Below are 23,041 nucleotides of genomic sequence, written 5' to 3'. Positions count from 1 at the left end.
TGCAATGACATCAGCCAGTGCCTTCAGTACCCTCAGATGGAGCTCATCCAGGCCTGCCGACTTAAACGCATCCAGTTCTTCCAAGTGACTCTGCAGTATCTCAGGGTCAACCCTTGGTAGTCTGGCGCCCTGCTGTTGTCTCTCTACAATCCCACGGTGAGACTTGTCTTGCCCCTCATTTAGGAACACTGAGGCAAAGATTTCACTGAGGATTTCAGCCTTGTCTCCCCTGTCTGTCACCAATTGCTTTTGCCCATTCAGTAGTGGTCCTATACTGCCCTAGGCCTTCCTTTTACTCCCTATATATCTGAAAAACAATTTTTTGTTATCCTTAACTTGGGATGCCATCCTCAGCTCCATGGTAGCTTTGGCCTTTCTAACTGCATCCCTGCAACTGCGAGCTGAGGAGGTATACTCTTTAGTAATCTCTCCCTGTTTCCACTGCTTATATGCCCCACTTTTTGCCCTTAGGCTGCTCTGGATTTCTCTGGTCAGCCAAGGAAGCCTCTTGGCCCCTTTCCCCCTGCATCGGGATCGTCTCCCTCTGTGCTCGAAGGATCGCTTCCTTAAGGCACAGCCACCCTTCCTGGGCTCCCATCTTGACAAATCTCTTACTCTGCAGTGCATCATTAACTAAACGCCTGAGCTCGCTGAAGTCAGCTTTCCTAAAGTCTAGCACTTCCACCCTACTAGTTACTTTTCCCACTCTATGCCTTATGGTGAATTCTATTATTTGGTGGTCACTGTCCCCCAGGTGACCACTGATCTGTAGGTCCCTAACTAAACCAAGTATCTGTCCAACCTGCACATAAAGATTTCCAAGGATGGAGTTTTCACGATTTCTCTGCATTCCAAAGCTTGACCACTTTTGGACCCTGACCACCTAAATCAAGAAATTTAACAGAGGTGGCCTATGCACTGTACCCCAATGGTGATACCAGCTACCACTTCTGCATCCACAGCTCTTTGCCAGATTAGGATAATCCTCAGCAGAAGAGATACATACAGGTATCCTCACCTTTGAACTTTGATCGCTATGTAGAGGAGATGGATCATGTGCTGGACACAAATCTGATTGCACATAAACCACTATTATGAAGGTATCATAAATACCCTTAGCTTTCTTTGGTCATTGTCCTCCAAAGACTATCACACTTAGATATTTGTTCTAATTGATCCAATTACACTGATATATAGGTTAACTGATAGGTTGTACTTCTCTCAGTACAGTACAGCCAGAGTGGGGTGAATTTGGCTGTACTATTAAAAATGTTTTATTTTTCACTTTCTGAAAAAGATGTCATGACAGGGAGCCTGAGGCCCCTGTTAGTTAAGGGAAAAGTGCAGTGGGCTAGCCTTGTGGTAGGGAGGTAGCCAGCTGCACTGCAACAAGCTTTCTGTGTGTAGAGTTACCATATTTCTGTGCTCCAAAAAAGAGGACAGCTGTTGCGGGGCAGGGGCTTATCTGATTGTGGGGGGCAGTGATATACCAGTGCCCTGCCCCTGCCCAGTCTGTTGCCCCTCACCCCCACGCCAAAGCTTTCCACTCCCCCAGCCCTGCTGCTGTCTCTCACTTCCAACCTACAGTACCCTGCCCTCTGGACCATGCTGGTGCCCCCTCACTCCCAACCTGAAGCCCCCCCCACCATCTCTGCTGGTGCCCCTCACTCCTGACCCATAGCCCCTTGGTGCTGCTAGTGCCCTGTATTCCTGACTCACAACCCCCTGCTTCCCCCAACCCTGCAGCGACTCCCAGCCACCCCGCCCCTGCAAGCAAGGGCACGGGCACACTGCCCACTGCCACCAAAGGGCACTCCCCCACACCTTTACACTGATGGAGGGGCAGGCACCTTCCCTGCCCTGCTGATGCCCCAGCACCTGGACATCTTTCCCCAGCACTGGAAGGCACCCACCACCCCTCACACCCCCATCCCCTCCACACACCCTGATACACACACACTCCCCAAATCCTGGCCCTACAACCCCCACTCCCCATCAACTTACCTACACCCAGGGCTGCTCCTACCACCCTGCCTGGCTGCATGCCATCCCCATGCATGTGCACCCTGCCTCCAATTGCACTCCCCTCCACAACTTCTCCTAGCCCCAAGCAACTCCTTGATAGGGCAAGCCAGGAGATGCTGGAATAAACATTGATGCTGAGCAGAGCAAAATCCCACACATTCAATCATATTTAAAAAAACTGCCTGGACAGTGATCAGAAGATCTGAAAAGAGGACAAGTCTAGGAAAACCTGGATGTATAGTAACCCTAGCTATGTGGGGCTAAGTCCCAAACAACCCAAGAGAAAAGGCTGCAAGCAGCTGGGTCAAGGTGCAACAGGGAGGGGCCCATTACGCCCAAAGAGAAACCCCTATGCTTAATTAGGAAGTCAACTGACCAGAAGGGGCAGTGCTCCAGGGCATATAAACCCAGCACATGCTGCAGGGCTGGCAGTTTGGCCCTGGAAAGAGAGGGGCTGAAAGAGACAGCCTAACAAGCACCGAAGACACCCATGAGAGCTCAAAAGGGACGTAGTGCTTGCAGGACAACATATACCCAGACTGGAGAAGACTGTTTGAAACCAGTTACTTGTTTTTGTGTTGTGTTTAAGTTGATACTGGAGGACCAGGTTGTGGCTACAAAAGCAACCCAGAGGCCACAGGAGCACCTGAGAGGCACCCTGCATAGATCCCTGACCCCTACAGGTCTCATAAAGAGGTTGAATGATATGAAAACAGCCTGGCTTAGGTCAGGAACCCAGAAGGCTGAGTGGTACACAAGCAGCCTTGCCTGAGTAAGGGACCCCAGGGGCTGAAGGGCTCATTAAGCATGACAGAGCTGGGACCCAGAACCTGAGTTCTGGAGCACTGAACCTAGGCTGAGCAGGGCACAACCGGAGAAAAGGGGCTGAAACCAGGAAGGCTCAAACCCCAACAAAGGCTTGAGGCCTGAAGAGGCCAAGTGTCATGGTGATCAAGCACCATCTGTGAGGCATGGGTGTGGCTACAGGGGAGGACAAAGGCCACAAATACAGCCAAGGCGCTGGAGCCCCAACATAGTGACAGGGCCAAGAGGGCCACAGTTTAGTTCCCTAGGGGAAAAACAGACTGGCTGGTTGAGGACCTGAGGTTCACTTTGGGACCCTGGGGCAACCTCCCTATACTCTGTAAGAAACATCAAGGCTTGGCAAGCAAGGTAAAAAGCAGGGAAGTACCCTGAGGACCCAGAGTGGGGCAGGAACCATGTGGCCACCAGGGAGTGCTGCAGCCATTCCAGCAACCCAGGTCATGCTACAGATGTTTTTAAAGATATAACACGTATGAGGAAGAAGCTTAAATCCTTAAAATACATCAGATTTAGTCCTGGCCACTTTGATCATCTCAAGACTGTATGAGCAGGTCTTAGCTGGCATAATATGGAAGCAGTCTCAAAACTAGATGCAACTACAAATTTTTTCCAAGCTGGCAGTCCTAGAACAGCACTAAAACATGCAAAGGTTTGTTCTTTCTCTTCTCTTTACAAGAGGAACAAGATGGTACACAGAAATTCTGTAACCTAATAGAATTTCAAAGCTTAGAGCTATTATGGCTTTATGATACCACTAAATAGCATGTGCCATGTTGAATGAAGAAATGTTTGTTTCTGCATCTGATAAACATGCTTTGTATTTCTCTCTCTGTGGCATGCCCACAGATATTAGGACATAGTAAATACTGATGAAATTTTCATTTTAAAATGGATTCTCTCTGGGACAGTAAGAAGTTTTCTGAAGTAAGAGTTCAAAAGTCTGTACAGATACAGCCCTCTATCTTAGCAATGTAACTCTACTCAGCATGAATTTAAAAAGGAAACTCTCAATGTACATTTGTGTACAAAAAAGACACCTGTGTATCAAGGAAAACCACCAGGAATGTTCACAAAATAAAAAAATCCAGGGAAAAAGGCAGTTATTAAACAAATCAACATACCTCTATAACTCCTGAAATACAAATACTGAATCACTAAGAACCCAGAAGCATAAGTGACAGGGTGGATCAAAAGATGTCCACCTGCACTCCACTTTGATTCCCATTCCACCCGAAGTATAAAACCAACTGCCTGGCAATGGCAGCAATATTTCTGTTCAGGCAAAAGTAATGGAGTCGGCTGAGATCCTGGCTCATTATAATACATGCAATTCCTTCTAGACTCTCCATTCCCCACATGTTAAATGATGCCCCCCCACCTTTTTTTTTTTTTTAATTGTCCCACTAATCAAGCTATCCTTTGTTCTGCAATTCTGCTGTCTGTTAGATGATCCTGGTAATTTGGCTCATGTTTCACAGCCCTGCAGACCGCTTTTAACGCTCACTAGAAACATTAACTCAGGTGTAGAAGTACTGCATGCACTGTCAAGATGCTCAAGAAGGCTAGATTTTATTTAATGAATCTGAAAGGGATGTGCACTTATTTCTAATGACTAGAGGGCAAATTAAACCTCTTTTGATTGTTTTTGCCTGGTTTGTTCTGTTTTTATATATAATACACGATATAGCAAATGTATGCACAGTCCAGTGTAGTTCTATTTATTTTTGCTTCAATCTTAAACTGAGTATTATAACCTGAGGCCCCTAGCCTATTAGTAAAATTTCTAGTTTCTTTTTAACCAGAGAAAAATGTGTGTTGCAGTAATTTGCCACACTATCTGTACCCATCTTTTCTAAGTCCTAGATCTGCATATAATAAACGACTATAAACACAAGATTAGAGAAACAATGCCTTTCTCTATTTTCATTTTCTGGTAAATTACTTCAGCAATTGCAGGAGAAATCAATAGCAACAACTGAATTTCCAAAATTAGTATGCAATTCATAATGTCATTAATAGTAATTGTAAGGAGATTTGCTTATAACATGTGGGTCCAGGCCTCAGCAAATGTAAATCAATGGAACTATGCCAATAGTTACACTAACTTAGGGCCAGCCCATGATTTCTAAACGGGCTGAATCCCTTTAGGCCTTTTACAGCTGTAAAAACTCTTCAAGGCAGTGACCCTGGGTGAAATTGTGGTTCCAATAAAAATCAACCTCCTACTGACTTCAGTGGGGCCATGCTTTTGCCCCTTTTTCCTCCCTTCTGGGAAATATCTATCAAGCAGGCCTTTGGTGACACACATGCATGACTGAGCTTAGTGGGCTAACTTTTCATTCTAACTATGCAAAACTATTTTAATAGCAAATGACTGGATTTGTTTCCCTTATTCTTTTCCGTGTAGCAAGGCAACTCAGGACTTGGCTATGTCAGCCCACCAGGGATGCTTTCTGTTTCTGAGTTTCACCAGGGTTACATACAGCCTAGGAATTAAGAACTTCTCTAATCCCTAGGAGCAAGGTTAAAATGTTGTTGTGATCTGAGAAGCAACTCCAAAATGGTTTACTCCATGTATGCTATGTACTAGGTCTTTCTTTTTCCAGATGAAAAATGCAAGCAATTGCTTCCTCTAAACAGTCAGCCCAAATGAAAGTAAAGTTGGACTCTTTCTGGCTTATCCTCCAGTGATGGTAATAACCATTCTACAAATGAAACTTCAATAAAACTCCCTTGATGATACACAAGCTGAAATAGAATCCAACTCCCTTAACAGTATTGGCCCTGCAGTGTTTAAGACCTGTATAAAAAACAAAAAAATTAAAAAAAACCCCACAAGCCAATGACACACATTTTATCAGTTAAAACGAGCAAAAAGAATTCAGAAAACATACTGTCAACTAACTGTTGGAATAAGAAAGTTGTCACTTCCACTATGTCACTTTTTAACTATGGTTAAAAATATAATTTGGATAAAGATCAGATTATACTTCTTTACTTTTTGTCCCATTGTAGAGCTAACCAAAAGTAATGCAGAGAAACAGACCTGCTTCCATTTGCTATTTCTGGCTATAGCAGTGCTATCAGACTCAAACATGATACCCAGATGCAATGATTTATTGTACAGGTATTCACCAATAGGTGCAGAGTACTGGGTCCCCATGCACACGAAACCCATAGATACACGTATAGTTTGGGTGACCCCAGTTGCTCAGAACTCTCAGCTGCAGGTATCCAAAGTGCTCCAAGTTTGCAACCTGTGGAAGGGGAATAATAAGACATATAAGAGTATGTTTGCTTATTGTCCAAGGATGCTTTTCCAATAGCCTCTTTTCCCTTATGCACAGGTGTAAGTGGTGCCCAGGAAGCAAGAGGCTTAGCTGGGTTTAAAGTAATATGTCCCTTATTTTGCTGCCCTTATATGCCCTACTCAACTTCCTCCAGACCTACTTTAACCCCATATATGGAAGAAACATAGTGATAAAGATGGAACTTCCCAGTATCATTTGATTCTGTCCTTTCAGCTGGTTATGGTGATGCTGCCTATACAACTATCTTGATTCAACTCACTAGGGGTCTGCCTGAAAAACAGGCAGAAAAATGAAGTATTAGTAACACCTAAGAGTTACTAAGGAACCGTGCCAGAAATTTTATCCTTGATCTTTTGAGCTCCACATTCCTTCCAGCCTACAAAACTGGATTGACTAGTGATGACCAAGTCCTGAAAACACAGGAAAAGGGAGATCTAGTGCCAGAGAGAGAATGAATGAGATATGGGAGACCAGGTCAGAGGAGTCTGGAGACATCTACATGCAGGTCTACTCAACATCATGGGATAGTAGGACCATAGGTAAACCAGAACCACACATTGTCTGATTGCTCTTTCTAATTCTTTGTTTTTACTGTTAAATAAAACTTTAAGACTGCTTGGTCTCTCAACTCCTGGTCACTAAGTTTCAGAATGAAAACTACAAGTACTTTGAACTCAGCACAAAACCCAGTTATGCATTGGGTATGTGAACAAGTTACTAAACAAGCTAAATGAACACAAGGATTTACAGCATCAATAATTCTGTGGTAGCTATCTACACCCACATTCCTACCTCATGGTAAATAAAGGCTAACCCACAGTAGTTTACTTCCTTTTTTCATTAAGGGGTAAAAGGAAGAGGACTAAGTTACTGCAAGTTAGTTTTTACACACAACAGGGTAAAAACATGCGCATAAGCAGTTACTACTGAGCAGCCAGCGTGCTATAAAACCTCACTGTGTTTTACCTCAAAGTAACTTCTCCCCTTGTCCTAGGAGTGAAAGAATTGAAAAATTCCACCTAAGAACGGGTAAGTGCCTGGGGCTTAAAACCACTGGGGGTGCACTCTGTCCCCTTTGTGGTCTCTCAGAGGTGCCCTAAAACCAGGATAAGCCTGTTTTGAACATAATGGCTCTATAATAGGAAGCAATATTATAGTCCCAGTTTGAATGCCAAAGCGTACCTCCAGCTTGAACATTTGGTTAGGGGAGCCATCCTTATCATAGACAAACTCCCCTAAAAAGGTTCTTTCCTCTTCAAAATCTTCTTTCATTCCCTGAAAGGATAAACAATAAAGGGATTTATTATCAGTAATGCCAAGGCTGGAGGTGATAATAGCATCTATAGTCTAGAATATTATGTCTCAAAACCCAGAGTATACTGGGGGCACAGTGGGAAAGACTCAGATTCATTAACCAGCTCCCTGAAAGAATCAGCAAAGGTTGGTTTTGCTATAAAAGGTAAGGAAGTAACTCACATAGATGGCAAAATTCTTTGGAGCACTGGTTATCTCTTCTGTCAGAGAGTCTGTCTTAGAAATATGATCCAATGCCACAACAGCAGGACAGATTACTTTGGACAGCTTAACCACAACGTACCCTTGAGATCCATGCAGCGCCCAGCAATTCCCAGGGCTATCATCTCTCTGGAATCCAAAACACAACATAAAGTAAGTGTCCATATTTTGGAAAACAAAATGATTCCATATTGAAAGCAAATGTTTCTTGTGACAAAGGAGTCCAAAAATACGAGTGCTATGATGGGTAAGTATTTGCTGGAGTAGAAGGGTTGCTGGCATTTTTAACAATGTTGATGGGAGTCTCTCTAGAAGTGCTGAAAGTGCCAACAGCCTGCCACATTTGGGCTTTCAGCACTGCTAACACTGGTGGATCTGAAGTACTCTTAACCATGCTGGGAGTTTTTAAGCAAATCTCATTAAAGCCTGTAAGACTTTAAGTGCATAGGTACATGACTTTTCCATCCTCAGTGCCTATCACATAAATTGCCTTGGATGGTTAGGCCTACTATAAAATGAAGTTGAGGATGCTTTGTGAACAGCTATCAGAAATTCAGACTGAAGTAAATATTACTAGCCAGGTTCCCTGTGGAATTAGCTGAGGCAGACTGACACTTTAGTGATCTGGCTCGTTGGCACCGGCTGTGGCAATTTTAAGCTTGAGTTCCATTTTTGGGTCTGACAATTTAGTATGAATGTCAAAACTTTTTACCCACCCTCATAGCAGAAGTAGGCTAGGCTGTGCTGTGCTGTAAAGTTGTCACCGATTCAGCTACACTCTGAATATATGCAAATCTTGTGCAATGTGAATTCAGTGAGACAGATTTGTGTTAGACCCAGTCAGTTTGGCCTCAGCCACTTCCTATTTTAACTCAATAGTGGGGTTAGCCACTCATCCAGTTATTTTTTAAAATAATTCTTCATTTACTGGCACAAAATGAAAAGCATAGTTTAAAAAAAAAGACACTGAGCTGCTTTCCCAAAAAACCTGTTTTTAAATGTCAGTGTGTGGTTTTCATCACTTTTCAAAATTTAAGTATTTAAAAAACAGGAAATGCATGGTTAAGGACACTACAGCTCTCATACACATGTTCTTATCAGATAAGAAATATGTACTTCATCACAACAACCTTAATTCAGAACAGCAATAATGGAAGTAGGCAGGTAATGTTATCACAATTCAATGTAACAAACTTTTCTGGTTGTATTACACACATAAGGTTATTCTCAAAAGACACCAATTATTGGCATTGTATCAGGTTCATTCAGTATTACTCCCAAGACTATATATAGATTCTGAAATCAAATCAGCTTACTAAAAGCAGCACATTGAAATAGTGCAGCGTACAATAGTAAGAACTAAGGATGTTGAGTTGGTTAATTTCACATTTCTTTCTTATTAAACTAATTTTGCTTTTCTTGTGACAGGATCAGAGACCAGGGGTGGCCAGGGTACCGCCCCTTGTTAACCACTCAACCCCTGCCCCCGACTCCAGCTCCCCAAGGTACCCTCCATTTCTACCTCGCCTACACGCTTTGATGTTATTTATAAGGTTTCAAAAGGCTGCCTGAGGGGCCCAGAGTGGGCCCAGTCTAGCTCCACCTTGCCCCTTGGGACACTATACTATAGTCCTCCCAGCCCTATTAGTGCCTCAGGATACCAGTTGTCTTACAGGCTATTCCAGGGGTTGTCAACCAGGGGTACGCATACCCCAGGGTAGTTGTGAAGGCCCTAAAGGGTACGCACTGATGGACAGGGACAGAGCACTGCCATGCATCACCCTGTGCCACCGCCTCCCAGGAGCAGGGCCAGTGGGGTGCAAGGACAGTGGCACCCCTCTGCAGGCCACACCAGCACCAGCCAGCCAGCCAGATGCAAAAGAGGGAGGAAGCTCACACACAGCAACCGCTGCCGCCACCCACCACTCCACGCTGCTGCCACTCCGTCAAATGTATGATGTTACACTGTCATATTAACAGACTTACCTGTTTTTATTCATTTCATTTTGAATAAAGTAAAAGATTGCTCTAAGAAATTCTGCTTTGATATGATTCAAACCTGTCCTAGCATTTACATTCATTTCCTTTTGACCCTGTCTAAAGATATTTGAGTGGGTTTGCTATTTATCTTCCACCTTGCTGTCAAGACACAAGTTAGCAGGCTCTCCATTTCCCTAGCAACTGTTAGTGACATCACAAACACAAAGTGGCTCAGAGAGATGCCTACAACCTACACGCCTCAGAGAGATGCTACATTCAATGCAGGTGTGATATTCTAGGATAGGAGAATTGGCTGGCTGCCTCTTCTTCTCTACCAGTGTGCCTGCCTAGCTATAAATAGAACTTCTGAGATTAATTTAAAACACCCTTGAGGCCGCATCCCTTTTCAATGGTAGGGGTGAAGATAATCTCTCTCTCTTTCCACTCATATCCCAATCTTCAGGCTGGTCTGCTAAGGAATGTTTTTAAAGTAATATTCATATTTGGCCCTGGGATAGCTGTCAACATTCAAAGACCCAGCAGCAAGTCTTGCTTCTATTTATATTGCTGTTGCTAATATAAACATCTGGTTTAATCTGTACATCAGTTTAGTCTGCTGGAGAAGTATGGTTTGCCTCTTACTTTCCAGAAAAAATGTACCTTTGCTAAATCATCAGAAGGATGCTTTAGGGAGTGGGGAAGGGAGGAGCAAACCCATAGAAGATGACAAAGATACATAGCTTCATGGCATTCTTACCTGGAGAATCACATCTGGAGAGCGGACATATTCCCAACAAAATGTAAACAAACAAATAAATGCTCCTGTCCTATAGCTTTCACTGTGTTTCACAATACAAGCACCTGCAAAAAATACAGATTTGGTTAAGGAAGTTTTCTCCTTCCAGAAGTACTAGATGCATAATGAACAACTCCAAAATATAACAACCCCCTCAACTACACAATGTGTACAAAACAGATGCATAGTTATTCCCTAGTGCAGAGGTTTCCAAAATGTCCCCTGCAGGCCACCTGTAACCTGCAAAGCATTTGTTTGCAGTCGACAAAGTTAATGGCAGCCATCTATATTAAAACTAGCCCCTCAGCAAGGCTGTAGTCATTGACAGTTCAGTAGTAACAAACTGACAAACCTTAGCAGCAGCCCTATGGTCCCATGAATTTAATGATGCTAAATCACTGGTGGCCAACCAGTGGCTTGCATGCCACAAGTGGGACAGGGCATATTTGATACACAAGCTCTAGACACAGAGTTAAAGGGCAGTAGGAGTTGGGGTAGCATGGGGATCGGAGCAGCACTCAGGGAAAGGCAATGGTGATCAAAGTGGCAGTCAGGAAGGGGACAGAAGCAGAGGGTCAGTACTGACGTAAGCATGTGGACCCAGGGGAATCCATGGAATTCTGTTGCCTCTGGGACAAGACAACACTGAACTCAACAGCACTGGACAACAGTGGTGGCTGATTATTAGGGTGCCATTATCCTTTACTTTGGACTTAACTTGTGGCACAGTTGCATAAAGGGTTGGCCAACACTGTGCTAACCTCCCCGCTGTGCTAGTCTCCCCACTGTGGACCACCCCCACCCCCGGGTCGACTGGCTGCTGGGGGGCCCCCCCCCCCCCCCGGGGCCGCCTGGCCCCGGGGGCCCCCCCCCCGCCACTCGCTGATTGGCTGCTGGAGGACTCCACCACTCATTGACTGGCCACCAGGGGACTCCTTCCTTCTCAACCAGCCTCCGGGGGTACATTGACCCAAAAAGATTGGAAACCCCTGTCCTCGGCTTTAGCTATGTAAAGCACATTATATTACCTCTGCTAAACAAAGGGATGACACCGCAGATTAATTTTGTTACATGACCCCACCCAGCATAGTGTCTCATTCATTAAGTGGCCCTCCCTATACAAAATTTTGGGAACCCTTGCATTCATGCATACAGAAAATAGATGTTGTGGTCCAATTTTGAGATAGACCTTGCAGCCATACTAACAGATAACATGCTTATACATATCTTCCAATGAGATACAAGGATTATCCCTCACTACAGAACAGTAGGAAGGCAGAGCAAAGAGTTTTGTACAACTGAACATTTTTACTTTAATTTGGTTTACCTGATGACTTCAGAGCAAAATCCTCCCTGTGAATGGGATCATTGCCATGTATCCAACTTCTCACGGACCCTAATGGATACTGTGAAAGAGATACAATGCTAGGGAACTCTGTACAGAATCAGAGAGAGGCATTTCCAAGACTCCATAACTAGCAGTATGGTGTAAGTGCCACTAATTTGCCTCTTTGCTCAAACATGCCACAAGGAGGTTAGGGGACTGAATATTTCATATGCCCTGGACCTTGTCCAATGTATAGGTGTATTCCAAGATAAGGAATTAAGTATAATGGTGGGAGAAAGCATTGCCATTACTTCTACAGTGCCTTTTCTTAGGGATAAATCTGATTTCAACCTCTAGGGCAGGGATTGATTGGTGGTCTGCATCCAATCCATGGAATCATTGGATCCAGCCTGCAGAGCTGGAAGGCTTTGGTAGCTTTCCAGTAGCAGGGGGCTTTGACTATTCTGTGGTTGGGAGAAGCAGCAAGCAGCAGCTGTGGTCTGGTCCCAGTGCCAGACCACCTCAGACCTGAGCTGGGTCATTTTGGACCGCAGCTTTAAAAAAAAAAAAGTTGCTGGCTACTGCTCTTGGGGATAGCCCTTTAATCAAAAGCCTTATATAGAATTTAATAAGTGAAACCCTTATGATTCTCAATTATTCTAAAAATCTATAGAATTCAATAAAGAATTATGTCTGCTGTATAGATGCTGTGAGCCATCCAATAGCAGGCATTTAATTCTATCAGATGATATAATTATCAATTAAATTCTCAAGGAAGGCTAAGAAGCTTGTACAAATGCAATAGTTGGCTCTATAAATTTTCCATGAGGGTGGATTTGACATTTTTCACTTTTAAAATCAACATAAGTTTAATGAAAGCTGGAGGAAGTTGAAGGATGTCAATTTGCTATGAAGAATTTCAGAAGCAGAAACATTTTGGCTGTCATGGGACTGTCCATAGCAATAATCTGTCCAGGACAACTGCCCCATGAATGTTCTCCAGTAACCAACACTTTATTCTTCTGGATTTAAATCTATTCTTCAAGGTAGGCCTGTCCCATTTGAGTATCTCAAGGCCACAGGACCCCCAGCCACACTGCACTAGCTGTACAACCCTCCAGATTGCAGCTATGTGGGCTGATCTCTGTGTCACACCATGCATCAGAGGCCCTCCCCCCCTCATTCTCACCCCCTACTGCAATGCCCCCAGAAGAGCATTATCATTACCATTAGGGATAAATTGGCCCTGTCTATCATGCTGTGCCATGCCATGCTGTGCGGGTCCCCTGAGCCACTTGGCTGTGGGCTCCCTTAACCCTTTTAATTGTACAGCCCCACTCCATCTCACCCCATCTCCAGGGGTGGGGGCAGGCAACAGAAGCTGAAGAAGGGAGGAGGAGCCCAAAGACACCAGTAGCAGCTTGTGGGGTGGGAGGCAGGAAGCAGTCCCTAGGCCAGAAGTCCAGGGGACTGTAGGTTAACTCCTTAGGGACAGATGTGACCTGTGGGCCACCAACTGGACAGCCCTGCTCTCAGACAAAAAGAAAGTACAACCACAACCCCATACTGTTTGGTTCTCACGTTCTTTCTGCCCCAGTGTTGATGCCAATAGGCTTTTACTAAAGTGTCTACTTGAATCTGCAGCTCAGCCACCTGTTCTTGGAAGGAGACAAGTTCCTGCTGAAGGTGTGGCAGGAGAATCACATTCTGGTGTCTCAAAAGAACAATGAGCAGGTATCAGGAAATGCCATTTCAGACTAGAAAGTTACACAGAACATATATTACACTCCCCAGCCCTCAATAACACAGAGAGGGGCAGGGAAAAGATGCTTCAGCACATGCATGGAGGAAGAGAGATGACCTAGTTCCAAAGTTTGATGCACTTATATCAAGGGGAATCAGGTCTGAGGTCCCAGAGCTTGTTCTTTTATTTTGAAGGAGTTCCAAAGTACATGGCAGAGCACCTCTACCAAGGACCACAAAGTTAGTAGTCTACATAAAGTCTTCCCTTATGCCCCAGTCCTCTCCCACACCATCTTCTTCACTGCAGATTCATGGAAAGAGCTGTCTACAGAGAAAGCATAAGTCTCCTTTATCCTAGGCTATCAATCAGGTATCTGAAATAAGGAGCCCTACGTTTGTGTCCTCAGGATGCACTGGAGTATACTTACAGGGCACGTCTATATGAGATGCTACAGTGACATAGTTTGTTGGTACAGTGATGTGGTGTCAGAGGACACTAACCATGGTGCCGCTGCTTTGGCAAGTACTAAATGACCATGCAGTACCAACTGTGCAGTGGGGTGCACATGTAGATGCGCCCACTGAATCTCTCTTACCCCTCTGCAGCAGCACAATGGTGCCACAATCAAGTCTCAAATCAAGAAACACAAACTGAACGGAGGTGACCTCAGCCAGAGATCATCTCTCCCTGGGCCATACAAAAACAGCTGAGCAAGAGATCTTAACCAGTAGCAGTAAGCAAAGCCCTTCAAGGAATCCCTTTTACCTCAGCTTCAACTGCATCTGCTGTTTGCTGGCCTCTAAGTGCAAGTGAAAGCCATGCCCAATTGCTATTAAAGAAATAGAAGCTAGGTTAGTGGTTTCCTGTCTGTCAGCAGGTAGATATGTAGTATACAGGTATGTAGCTGCGCAAACTATTGCTCATGTTCTAAATTTATGAATTACAACATTAAAATAATCTTTGTTTTAGATGTATAAGAGTGTTCTGAAATGTATCTGAGACAGTGCACAAAATTTTCAATTTTTTCTTTTACAGCAAACCAAAAAAAAAAAAATTACATCAGCCCCTAAAGTCATATTAATCTATTAAAGAAGTACACCCATAAATGTAAAAAAGGATTTAAAATTAAAATGAAGCCATAGTTGCCCAGACCAAGAATTTTGGGGATGATATTCACCAGAGATAAATCATTCAGTCTTGACACAGCCCAGCTCACAACTTGTGACAAAACTAGAGCACATTTTTTAGCAGTATATCCAGTCTTGAATTAAAGACTTCAGATAATGAAGAAGAATACATAACGCACCTCAGCAAATTGTTTAAAAAAATAATTATTCTGGCTGTTAAAAAAAATGCATGCCTCATTTCTAGCCTGAGTTTGTCAGCTTCCAGCCTCTGGGTCCTGTTACAACTGCCTGCTAAATTAAAGAAACTTCTACTGTTAGAAGCCGTCTCCATATTACACTTACTTATAAATAGATCATGGTTAAGCCAACTCCTGATGTTCACTTTGATAAATAAATAGACTAGGCTTTTCAAGTCATTCACTATAAGGCTAGTTTTCTGAATTTAAAACCAGTCCTGTAGTTCATTGGAGACCCTTATCCCCTGTAACTCATTGGAGACCCTTACTCTCTAAATCCCTTTTTTGGAAGTGCAGAAATCAGAAATAGATATAGTATTCCAACAATAGCCTCACCAATGCTTAATGTAGAAATAATCTCTCAGGTGTCACTTTATATTCCCCTACTTATAAATCCAGACCCAGTGAAGTGCAATGCACATTTATCCTGTCCCCCATGTTAACTGTCTTTTTTCAAAGCATCACACAAAGCTGCATGCACTTGGTTAGTTATATGGCCTTGTACACATGGGTGACTGGTGCCTCCTGAGTCTGGAGGGGCACCAGATTGCTGACGGAGGGGACCCCCAGCAGCCGATCTCCAAGCCAGCAGAGAAACCAGAAGTGTGAACTTCCGCTGGCTGGCGCTTCCAGGGGATACATGGCCGAACTCAGGGGGTGGGTGCACATGCACGCATGTGTACCCCCTACACATCACCAATGCTTGTACAGACATTTGGTTTCTCTTGGGAGAGAAACCACAAGTGTACAGATGTTCAGGCTTTTTCTCCCAGAATTTTCTCCTGGGATAGCATATGTCTGTACATGCTGTGACTTCTCTCAGAAAAGAACATAGTCCCCCAGCATCTCTTCCTCTCCACCCCCACCTGTGCCTCCCCAGGGATACAATTTGTCCCTTGCTGAACTCTGCTGCTCCAACAGGAAGCAGAACATGCCCCCTTTACAATTTCCACATTGTTCTACAAGAAGATGCAGGCTGAACATGGGCAGTCAGGGTCAGGCAATCAGGATTGCCTTATGCATTGCTGCCTTCTGTCACCAGGCAAACTAAGGGAGCCTGCAGAACACACTGAGATGCATGCACAGCTGGCGGTGCAGCATCAGCACTGCATGCTCCCCATTTTTCAGGGCCCTGGAATTTGAATGCCTGTAGACTCAGCTCTGGGTAAGTTTTTCTAGCAGGAGAATTCTCCCAGCTGATTTGAATGTTTGCAGAGCCCTAGTTTGCTTATTCAGATGTCATAATGACCTAAAATTACCAACACCAGTCAGCTGCCTGATCGACCAGATTTTAGTGGACAAATATTGCTATTAGAAAAAACAATCAACAAATATCCAAGAACTGTACTGACCAGGGAGGTTAACATATGCTCTCACTAGAAAAATCTATTATTTTACATAAGGGTTGAGGTTATTTAGAATGGCAATATAGATTCTAATATAGATGCTGCTGCATCTGCTTTACTTGTAAAGGGAAGACTGAATATCCTAGAAGTTCCCTCAACATCAATTTCAATAATCATAAATACACACACAGAGCACATGACATACAGCGTGTATGTGTGTGCATGCATAAGCTCTCTCTCTCTCTCACATGCCCACACCCACACACACGTAAAATGTTCAGACCTGCTCTCAGACTCTTAGCACTCACCAAAAAAGATGCCCAACAGGAATATTAGTGCCAAAAGAACAGCCATCTTCTTGAGTGGTATAGAGTGCTCCTCTGAGGGAAAAAAACAATCTTAAGTAGAAATCATTTCAATTACTTTTATACAATCTTTGTTCTTAAAACTGGAAACCAAAAATCATTAAAGGGCCAACAACAGAAGAATGTTCTCAGACTAACTGTGCAGGATATCATGCGGTTGCACAGGAAATCCATCATTTGTGTGAGAACAGAGCCTGGCTACCTTTCCAACTTTGGTCTGGTAGGTTGAGTGGCAGGAATAGATCTCACAATGCCTAGAGCTGCATAATAGTGTCTTCTGAAAGGAGGTACAGACCTTATGATGAGAGGCTGAGAGCCATGGGACTCTTCAGCCTGAAAAAGCGCAGGCTCGGGGCTGATCTGGTGGCCGCCTATAAGTTTATCAGGGGTGCTCACCAGGATCTGGGGGAACGTCTATTCACCACAGCGCCCCAGGGGATGACAAGGTCAAATGGTTACAAACTTCTTCATGACTGTTTCAGGCTGGACATAAGGAAGAACTTCTTTACAATCTGAGCCCCCAAGGTCTGGAATAGACTGCCACCAGGAGGTGGTTCAAGCACCTACTTTGAATGCCTTCAAGAGACATTTGGATGTTTATCTTGCTGGAATCCTATGACCCGTGCTGACTTCCTGCCCCTGGGGCAGGGGGCTGGACTTGATGATCTTCCGAGGTCCCTTCCAGCCCTAATGTATATGAAATCTATAATACACCTTAAATCTAGCTAATGAGCATTAAATGTGCAGGTGTAGGCACGCCCAATTAGTAGCAATGGAATTACTCCCGACTTACATCATGTTAACTGAGATGGGAATGAAGCCCTAGACAGCAAACTAAAATAAAATAAAGTGCTATATCAAGCCCTCAACACTGTCTTTCACTGGAGGGCTTGATATAAGAGAAAAAAACAATTTCTGAAGTCAGTAGGCTTAATGTTTAAATCTTGCTCAGACTAGTTAACTTTGCACTTCAGTGCTTTTGAAAAATAAGAAATACCATTCTGAAACAGGCGAATAGTCAATCTAGTCCAATGTACCTAGCAGGGTCTGCCTCTGATTCTGGATCACCAGAGGGCTGCTGGAAGTCTCTAGTGATGTGCTGATTTCAGGACCATGTTGGCTGTTTTCTTCATGCAAGTCTGAACCTGTCAGTTACAGAAATGTCACTTCAATAACACTAATGAAGCGGGGAATGGATTTTCAATGAAAGGTTCCTTTAAGAGCAAGATACATATATTATTGATCTGTACTCTGAAATGCCTGGGATATATTGGGCACTATTTCATAGTGATAATAAAAATAATAATGAAAAATAAGCAGGGAAATGTCAAGGTCCTTGGGGTTATCTACTGCTAGGTATAAAATCCAAGAGGCAATATAAAGGGTTAGAAACTCCAACTGCAATACTACTGTATTTACCCAAATTCAAGAGGACTCCGAATTTAAGATGACCCCCAATAATTAGATTCTAGACATAAAAGAAATGTATATTTTTTTATAATTTTCCATGTATAGAATCTAATTACTGGAGTGTTGTCTTAAATATGTCCCCCTCACTGCTGTAGGAGGGAAAGCAGTGGCAGGGTATCAGGTAGGCGGGGGACGACATATAGAGAGTGGGAGCAGAACTAGGGGACAGGCCGACTTCCCCTTTCCCCTTGGCCCCACCCTCCACCAACATGCCCTCCTGCTGCCTGCCCTTCCTGTGCCTGCATGTCTCAGTACCGCCCCCCCCCCCCCCCCGCCAGTGCCTGCACTCCCTTCCATCCTGCTGCTTTACCCCCTGGTGTGCCTGCACCTTCCTCCTGCTATGCCTACCCTTCTTCTTAGTTCCCCTCAACCCCTCCACAGTCTGGAGCATAGAACACAGGGTTGCCCCAGCCCCAGCCTGGTAGCCACTGTTGCAGAAGCAACAGTTCTGGATGGGTCCCAAAGCTGAAACCCAGGACTGGGCTAAAGCTGCTGCCACCACTGTTACCAGGCCAAGCTGGAGCTGAAGCAACCCCATGCTCCATGCCCCAGGCTGGAGCAGGGCCAGAGCTAGAGAATAAGTGATGGCAGTGGCTGGGGGAGGGGAAACAGCAGTGCAGGGGAGGGGGAGGCTGTGGTGGGGCAGGGAGCATCTGTGGCTTCAACCCTAACCCCAGGATGGGATCAGAGTTGGAGCTGCAGCAGCCGCCCAACCCTCCGCAACCTTGTACTTAAATCGAAGATGAGGGGCTTTGCTCCCATGTTAAATGGGAGGGTAAATTCATCTGGAATTTAAGTAAATAAAGGTAATCTACGCTCCTCCGTGCATATTTATAGCCAGAAAGAGGTTTTCAAAGAATGTTTTTTTTCCTTCTGAAGCATTTTTGTTTAGACCCAACAGACATGCCATGCAGATTCAACAGCTGTTAGAGCTGTATCTAGAAAATGATTCCATTTGCCAGTATAGTTGGCAAAAACTGTCTCTCATTCTGTGATATAAGAGCACTGGCATTGGTGACGAATGGCACACTGAATTTAACAGGAAATACTGGCCAATTAGGCTTTTTCCCTAATGAAAGTCCACACACATCAGAAAAATCTCACTTCATTAATTCATCTTGCTTTCCAAACAGGACACCCCTTCTCCAGCTCTGTATTTTCTGTGCCCCTCTGATGTCCTCAGGAAAAGAAACAGTAGCATTGGTCTATCCACCCTGCTCCCTTACTTGTGTTACCCACATTTCTTGACAGCAATTTAAGAGGGCAGGTTCTGGAAACTAGCTCTCCTATAGTTTGTATAAGCTAGTAGGCCTGTGCAAAGCAGCAAGTATTTGCTTCAGATTCAGATTTGGCCAATTCAGAGGGACAGTGATTTGATTTGGTGATTCAAATCTCTGTCCTAATTTGATTTGGTCGATTCAGAGATTCGGTCATAGATTATAATGGGGAATCACTAACATACCTATAACTTTGTCATTTTTTTTTTCAGGGATGGTAGCCCCTTCTATGGGCATGAAGCCTGCCAAGTTTCAGGGAGACAGGTGCAGGGGTTTCTGTGAAAATGCACCTCCAACTGTTGAAAGCAAAACTGATATCATAGTTTTATAGTTTCATAGTAGCTAAGGTCAGGAGGGACCTGAATAGATCATCTAGCCTGCCCCCCAGCCACAGGCAGGAATGAATGCTGGGTTCACAAAACCCCAGACAGGTGATCATCTAACCGCTTTTTGAATTTGCCCAAGATAGGGGTGAGGACCACTTCCCTAGGAAGCTGGTTCCAGATTCTGGCCACCCTAAGTGTAAAATATTGCCTCCTGATCTCTAATCTAAACCTATTCTCCATCTGCTTATTACCATTGTTCCTTATCACCCCAGGTGGTGCTGGGGAGAAAAGGGCTCTTCCTATTTGCTGATGATCTCCCCTGATGAGTGTGTAGGCAGCCACCAGGTCCCCCCTCAGCCTCCTCTTGCCGAGGTTCAGGTCCTTCAGTCTCTCCTCATAGGGCCTGTCCTGCTGCCCTCTCACCAAGCGGGTGGCCCTCCTCTGAACTCTCTCCAGGCTGGCCACACCCTTTTTAAAGTGTGGCGCCCAGTACTGGATGCAGTACTCCAATTGCGGCCTGACCAGAGTCGCATAAAGGGGGAGTATCACCGGCTTAAGATGCACCTTTGGATGCAAGACAAGGTATGGCTGGCCTTGCTGGCTGCAGTCTGGCATTGGCAGCTCATGTTCATCTTGGAGTCAATAATGACTCCAAGATCCCTTTCCACCTCTGTGCTTTCAAGAGGGGAACTCCCCAGCCTGCATGTATGCTGTGGATTCCTTCTCCCAAGGTGTAGCACCCTGCATTTGTCTACGTTGAACCCCATCCTATTCTCATCTGCCCACTTTTGTAGTCTGTCTAAATCTAGTTGCACTTACTCTTCAAGTGTGCCCACCTTGCCCCACATCTTAGTGTCATCAGAAAACTTAGACAATGTACTTTCAACCCACTCATCCAAGTCACTGATGAAGATGTTAAAGAGTGCAGGCCTGAGGACTGAGCCCTGGGGGACCCCACTGCTCACATCTCGCCAGACTGAGTACGACGCATCCACCACTACTCTCTGGGTGCACCCCATCAGCCAGTTTTTTACCCATCCAACTCTGTAGGCATCAATGCCACAGTTGTTTAATTTATTGATGAGGATAGGGTGAGAGACAGTGTCAAAGGCCTTCTTAAAGTCTAGAAAGACTACGTCCATGGTGACATCATTATCCAAGGATTTAGTTACCTGGTCATAAAAGGCAATCAGGTTGGTCAAGCAGAACCTGCCTTTCACTTGTATCACTTGTGCGTGTGAGGAAAGATCACAGTCACTGGCCAGCTACAGATGTCAATATCAGAGCAGTCTTTCCCCCACCTCTCAGCCTTTTCCATATATGGAAGATCATCCCATCCCTCTCCCTCTTCTCAGTTTGTTTGCTGCAAGCTTTCTGAATCTCTGAATCTCTCCAAATTGATTCAGATGCTTCTAATTCAATTTGGACTTTTAATGGATCTCCCAATTTGATTCAGATTGGGAGATTTGGCCACCGAATCAGGCCGAATCTCCTCGGAATCGGATTGGCTACTGAAGCTTTGCACAGCCCTACAAGCTAGGGAAAATTCAGTTGCAACCTAATTTTTTAAGCTAGCTGATCCTTAAAGTTACATTCTTGGAACCAGCAGGAAACAGTCTGACACTTCAGGTAATTCCTGCTTGTCATTCACAATACCCTTTTTGCAGTACACCAGAAAAAGAGTTAAAGTTATGTACAAACTAGGCAGTTAGGCTCCATTTGGTCTTCTGCTCCAGTGAAGTGTGCATCACTGTCACTATGTAGGGAGCTCTTCTGCCAAGGGGTGCACTTTTGTTTTGTCTGAGTAGCATTAGAAGTGTGCTTACTCTTCCAGGCTCTCTTGAAGACTCTAGGGGAAAAAATGGAAATCATGAGAAAAGGGATCTACTGCAGGAAAAGTCTGCACTGTGAAGTGTACCTTGAAAAAGATTGCATTTCTAGTCTGGGAAGGGCATGACCACACACAGTCACATTCCTCAGGGAAACCATATAACTAATATCCCTTTTACACAAGTATTTCTGAGTGTCCCAACTGAATTGCAGAGTCCACCTAGCTTGAAGTAGAAGTTCTAGCTCATCCCAGTTAAGGCATTCCTTCTAAATGGTGTAGAACATCAGGTGCATACTAGTTTTCCATGAGAGAGAACGGCATGGTGCATAGCCATTACTTATATCTTGCTCAGTGGTAAATTTTATGCCCATAAATAAAAAGTCTTCAGGTCTATAGTGGTTTATCATTGGGCAAGTAGTAACTGAGGTACTACCATTAAAACCCTTGTTTAGGCATTAAACAAAAAAAAGTTGGAATATCTGAAAGTAATGCGTAGTAGTAAAGTAAACTACTGAAGTTAATCACTTTCTCTCCATTTCCAAAGGCATCTTCCCCAACAAGAACCTGAGGTGTGTTCTCCATTAAAAGGTTTTCATATGCATAGAAGCATCTGAAATAAGTAAAGACTCCCTCTTACACTGGATTTAATAGCAGTTCTCCCACTCTTTAGTATCAACACTCCCTTTTAGTAGCAGCTCTTAGGGCTGTACAAAATTTCAGCCGCCATTTCATTTTGTTTTAGATTTGGATGTTTTGACGGTCAAAACACTGAATCCACAATGAAACGTGGGACTCCAAAGCAGCTCTGAAACAAAATGGGCCATCAGAAATTATTCAGATGTTTCTGAAACATTTCAGATGTTTTGGAGCTGTTTTGGGGGCGGGCTTGCAGGGAAAGAAGGAAGGAGAGGAGGAAGAACAGCTCTGATATTGACATCTGTAGCTGGCCAGTGACAACGATGTGTCCCTGAGGTCTCTTCCAACCCCAGTGCTCTGGGGGAGGAACAAAGAAGCAGCATAAAAGGCTGTTTGTTAACTGAGTCTCTGCCATGTTGCAGCTGTGTCTGTCTCAGCAGGAGCAGCAGAGACTGAGAGCACTGCAGCACCATTCTGTAAGCTTGCAGCTTGGTAGTGCCTTGCTACTAAGTTGTAGCCATTTGCCAATCCTTTCCTATGTATTTACCCTTGCCTACCCTTCCCCAAAATCCTGTTATTTGTTCTTCTTATTCCCCCCCCTCCCCCCCTCCTAAAAAAAAGAAAGCAGTGCTTTGCCTGGAAAGCACTCAGTACACATACAATTAATTTTATGACACAGACACAGACATATATTTTTTTCCAGCACATTAAATATGAAGCGTGCTGGAAAGGCAGGTGGCAGGTCCTCTGGCCAGGGAGGGAGAGGGGGAGAGGGAGAGCTGTAAGTTCCCCCCCCCCTCCCCAATTTAGACGCAGCCTCTTCCCTAGCACTAGCAGGCATGAGGCTTCTGGTGCTGGTGGCAGCAAGGAGGTGGGACCAGTGCCTGCATCTGCACCCCCTCCA

The 23,041-nt window shown here is 44.5% G+C and overlaps 1 protein-coding gene across 1 annotated transcript in view; it reads right to left on the bottom strand.

Annotated features, from left to right (window-relative positions):
• Positions 1-5,981: 5,981 nt before the first annotated feature.
• Positions 5,982-23,041, bottom strand: part of LOC102386054 (SUN domain-containing protein 2-like) — a 27,031-nt gene continuing 9,971 nt past the window's right edge. Inside the window, exons 4-12 of the mRNA XM_025191064.1 lie at positions 21,368-21,519; positions 17,635-17,742; positions 14,289-14,352; positions 13,433-13,493; positions 11,780-11,858; positions 10,414-10,517; positions 7,638-7,805; positions 7,344-7,436; positions 5,982-6,107 (exon numbers count right to left, since the gene is read on the bottom strand). Coding sequence (XP_025046849.1) covers positions 5,982-6,107; positions 7,344-7,436; positions 7,638-7,805; positions 10,414-10,517; positions 11,780-11,858; positions 13,433-13,493; positions 14,289-14,352; positions 17,635-17,742; positions 21,368-21,519 — 955 coding nt within the window. The remainder of the gene's footprint in view (positions 6,108-7,343; positions 7,437-7,637; positions 7,806-10,413; positions 10,518-11,779; positions 11,859-13,432; positions 13,494-14,288; positions 14,353-17,634; positions 17,743-21,367; positions 21,520-23,041) is intronic.

The sequence above is a fragment of the Alligator sinensis genome, unplaced genomic scaffold (assembly GCF_000455745.1).
Source record: "Alligator sinensis unplaced genomic scaffold, ASM45574v1 scaffold258_1, whole genome shotgun sequence".
In the NCBI taxonomy this organism is placed as follows: domain Eukaryota; kingdom Metazoa; phylum Chordata; order Crocodylia; family Alligatoridae; genus Alligator; species Alligator sinensis.
This window is presented reverse-complemented; position numbering and strand designations above follow the sequence as displayed.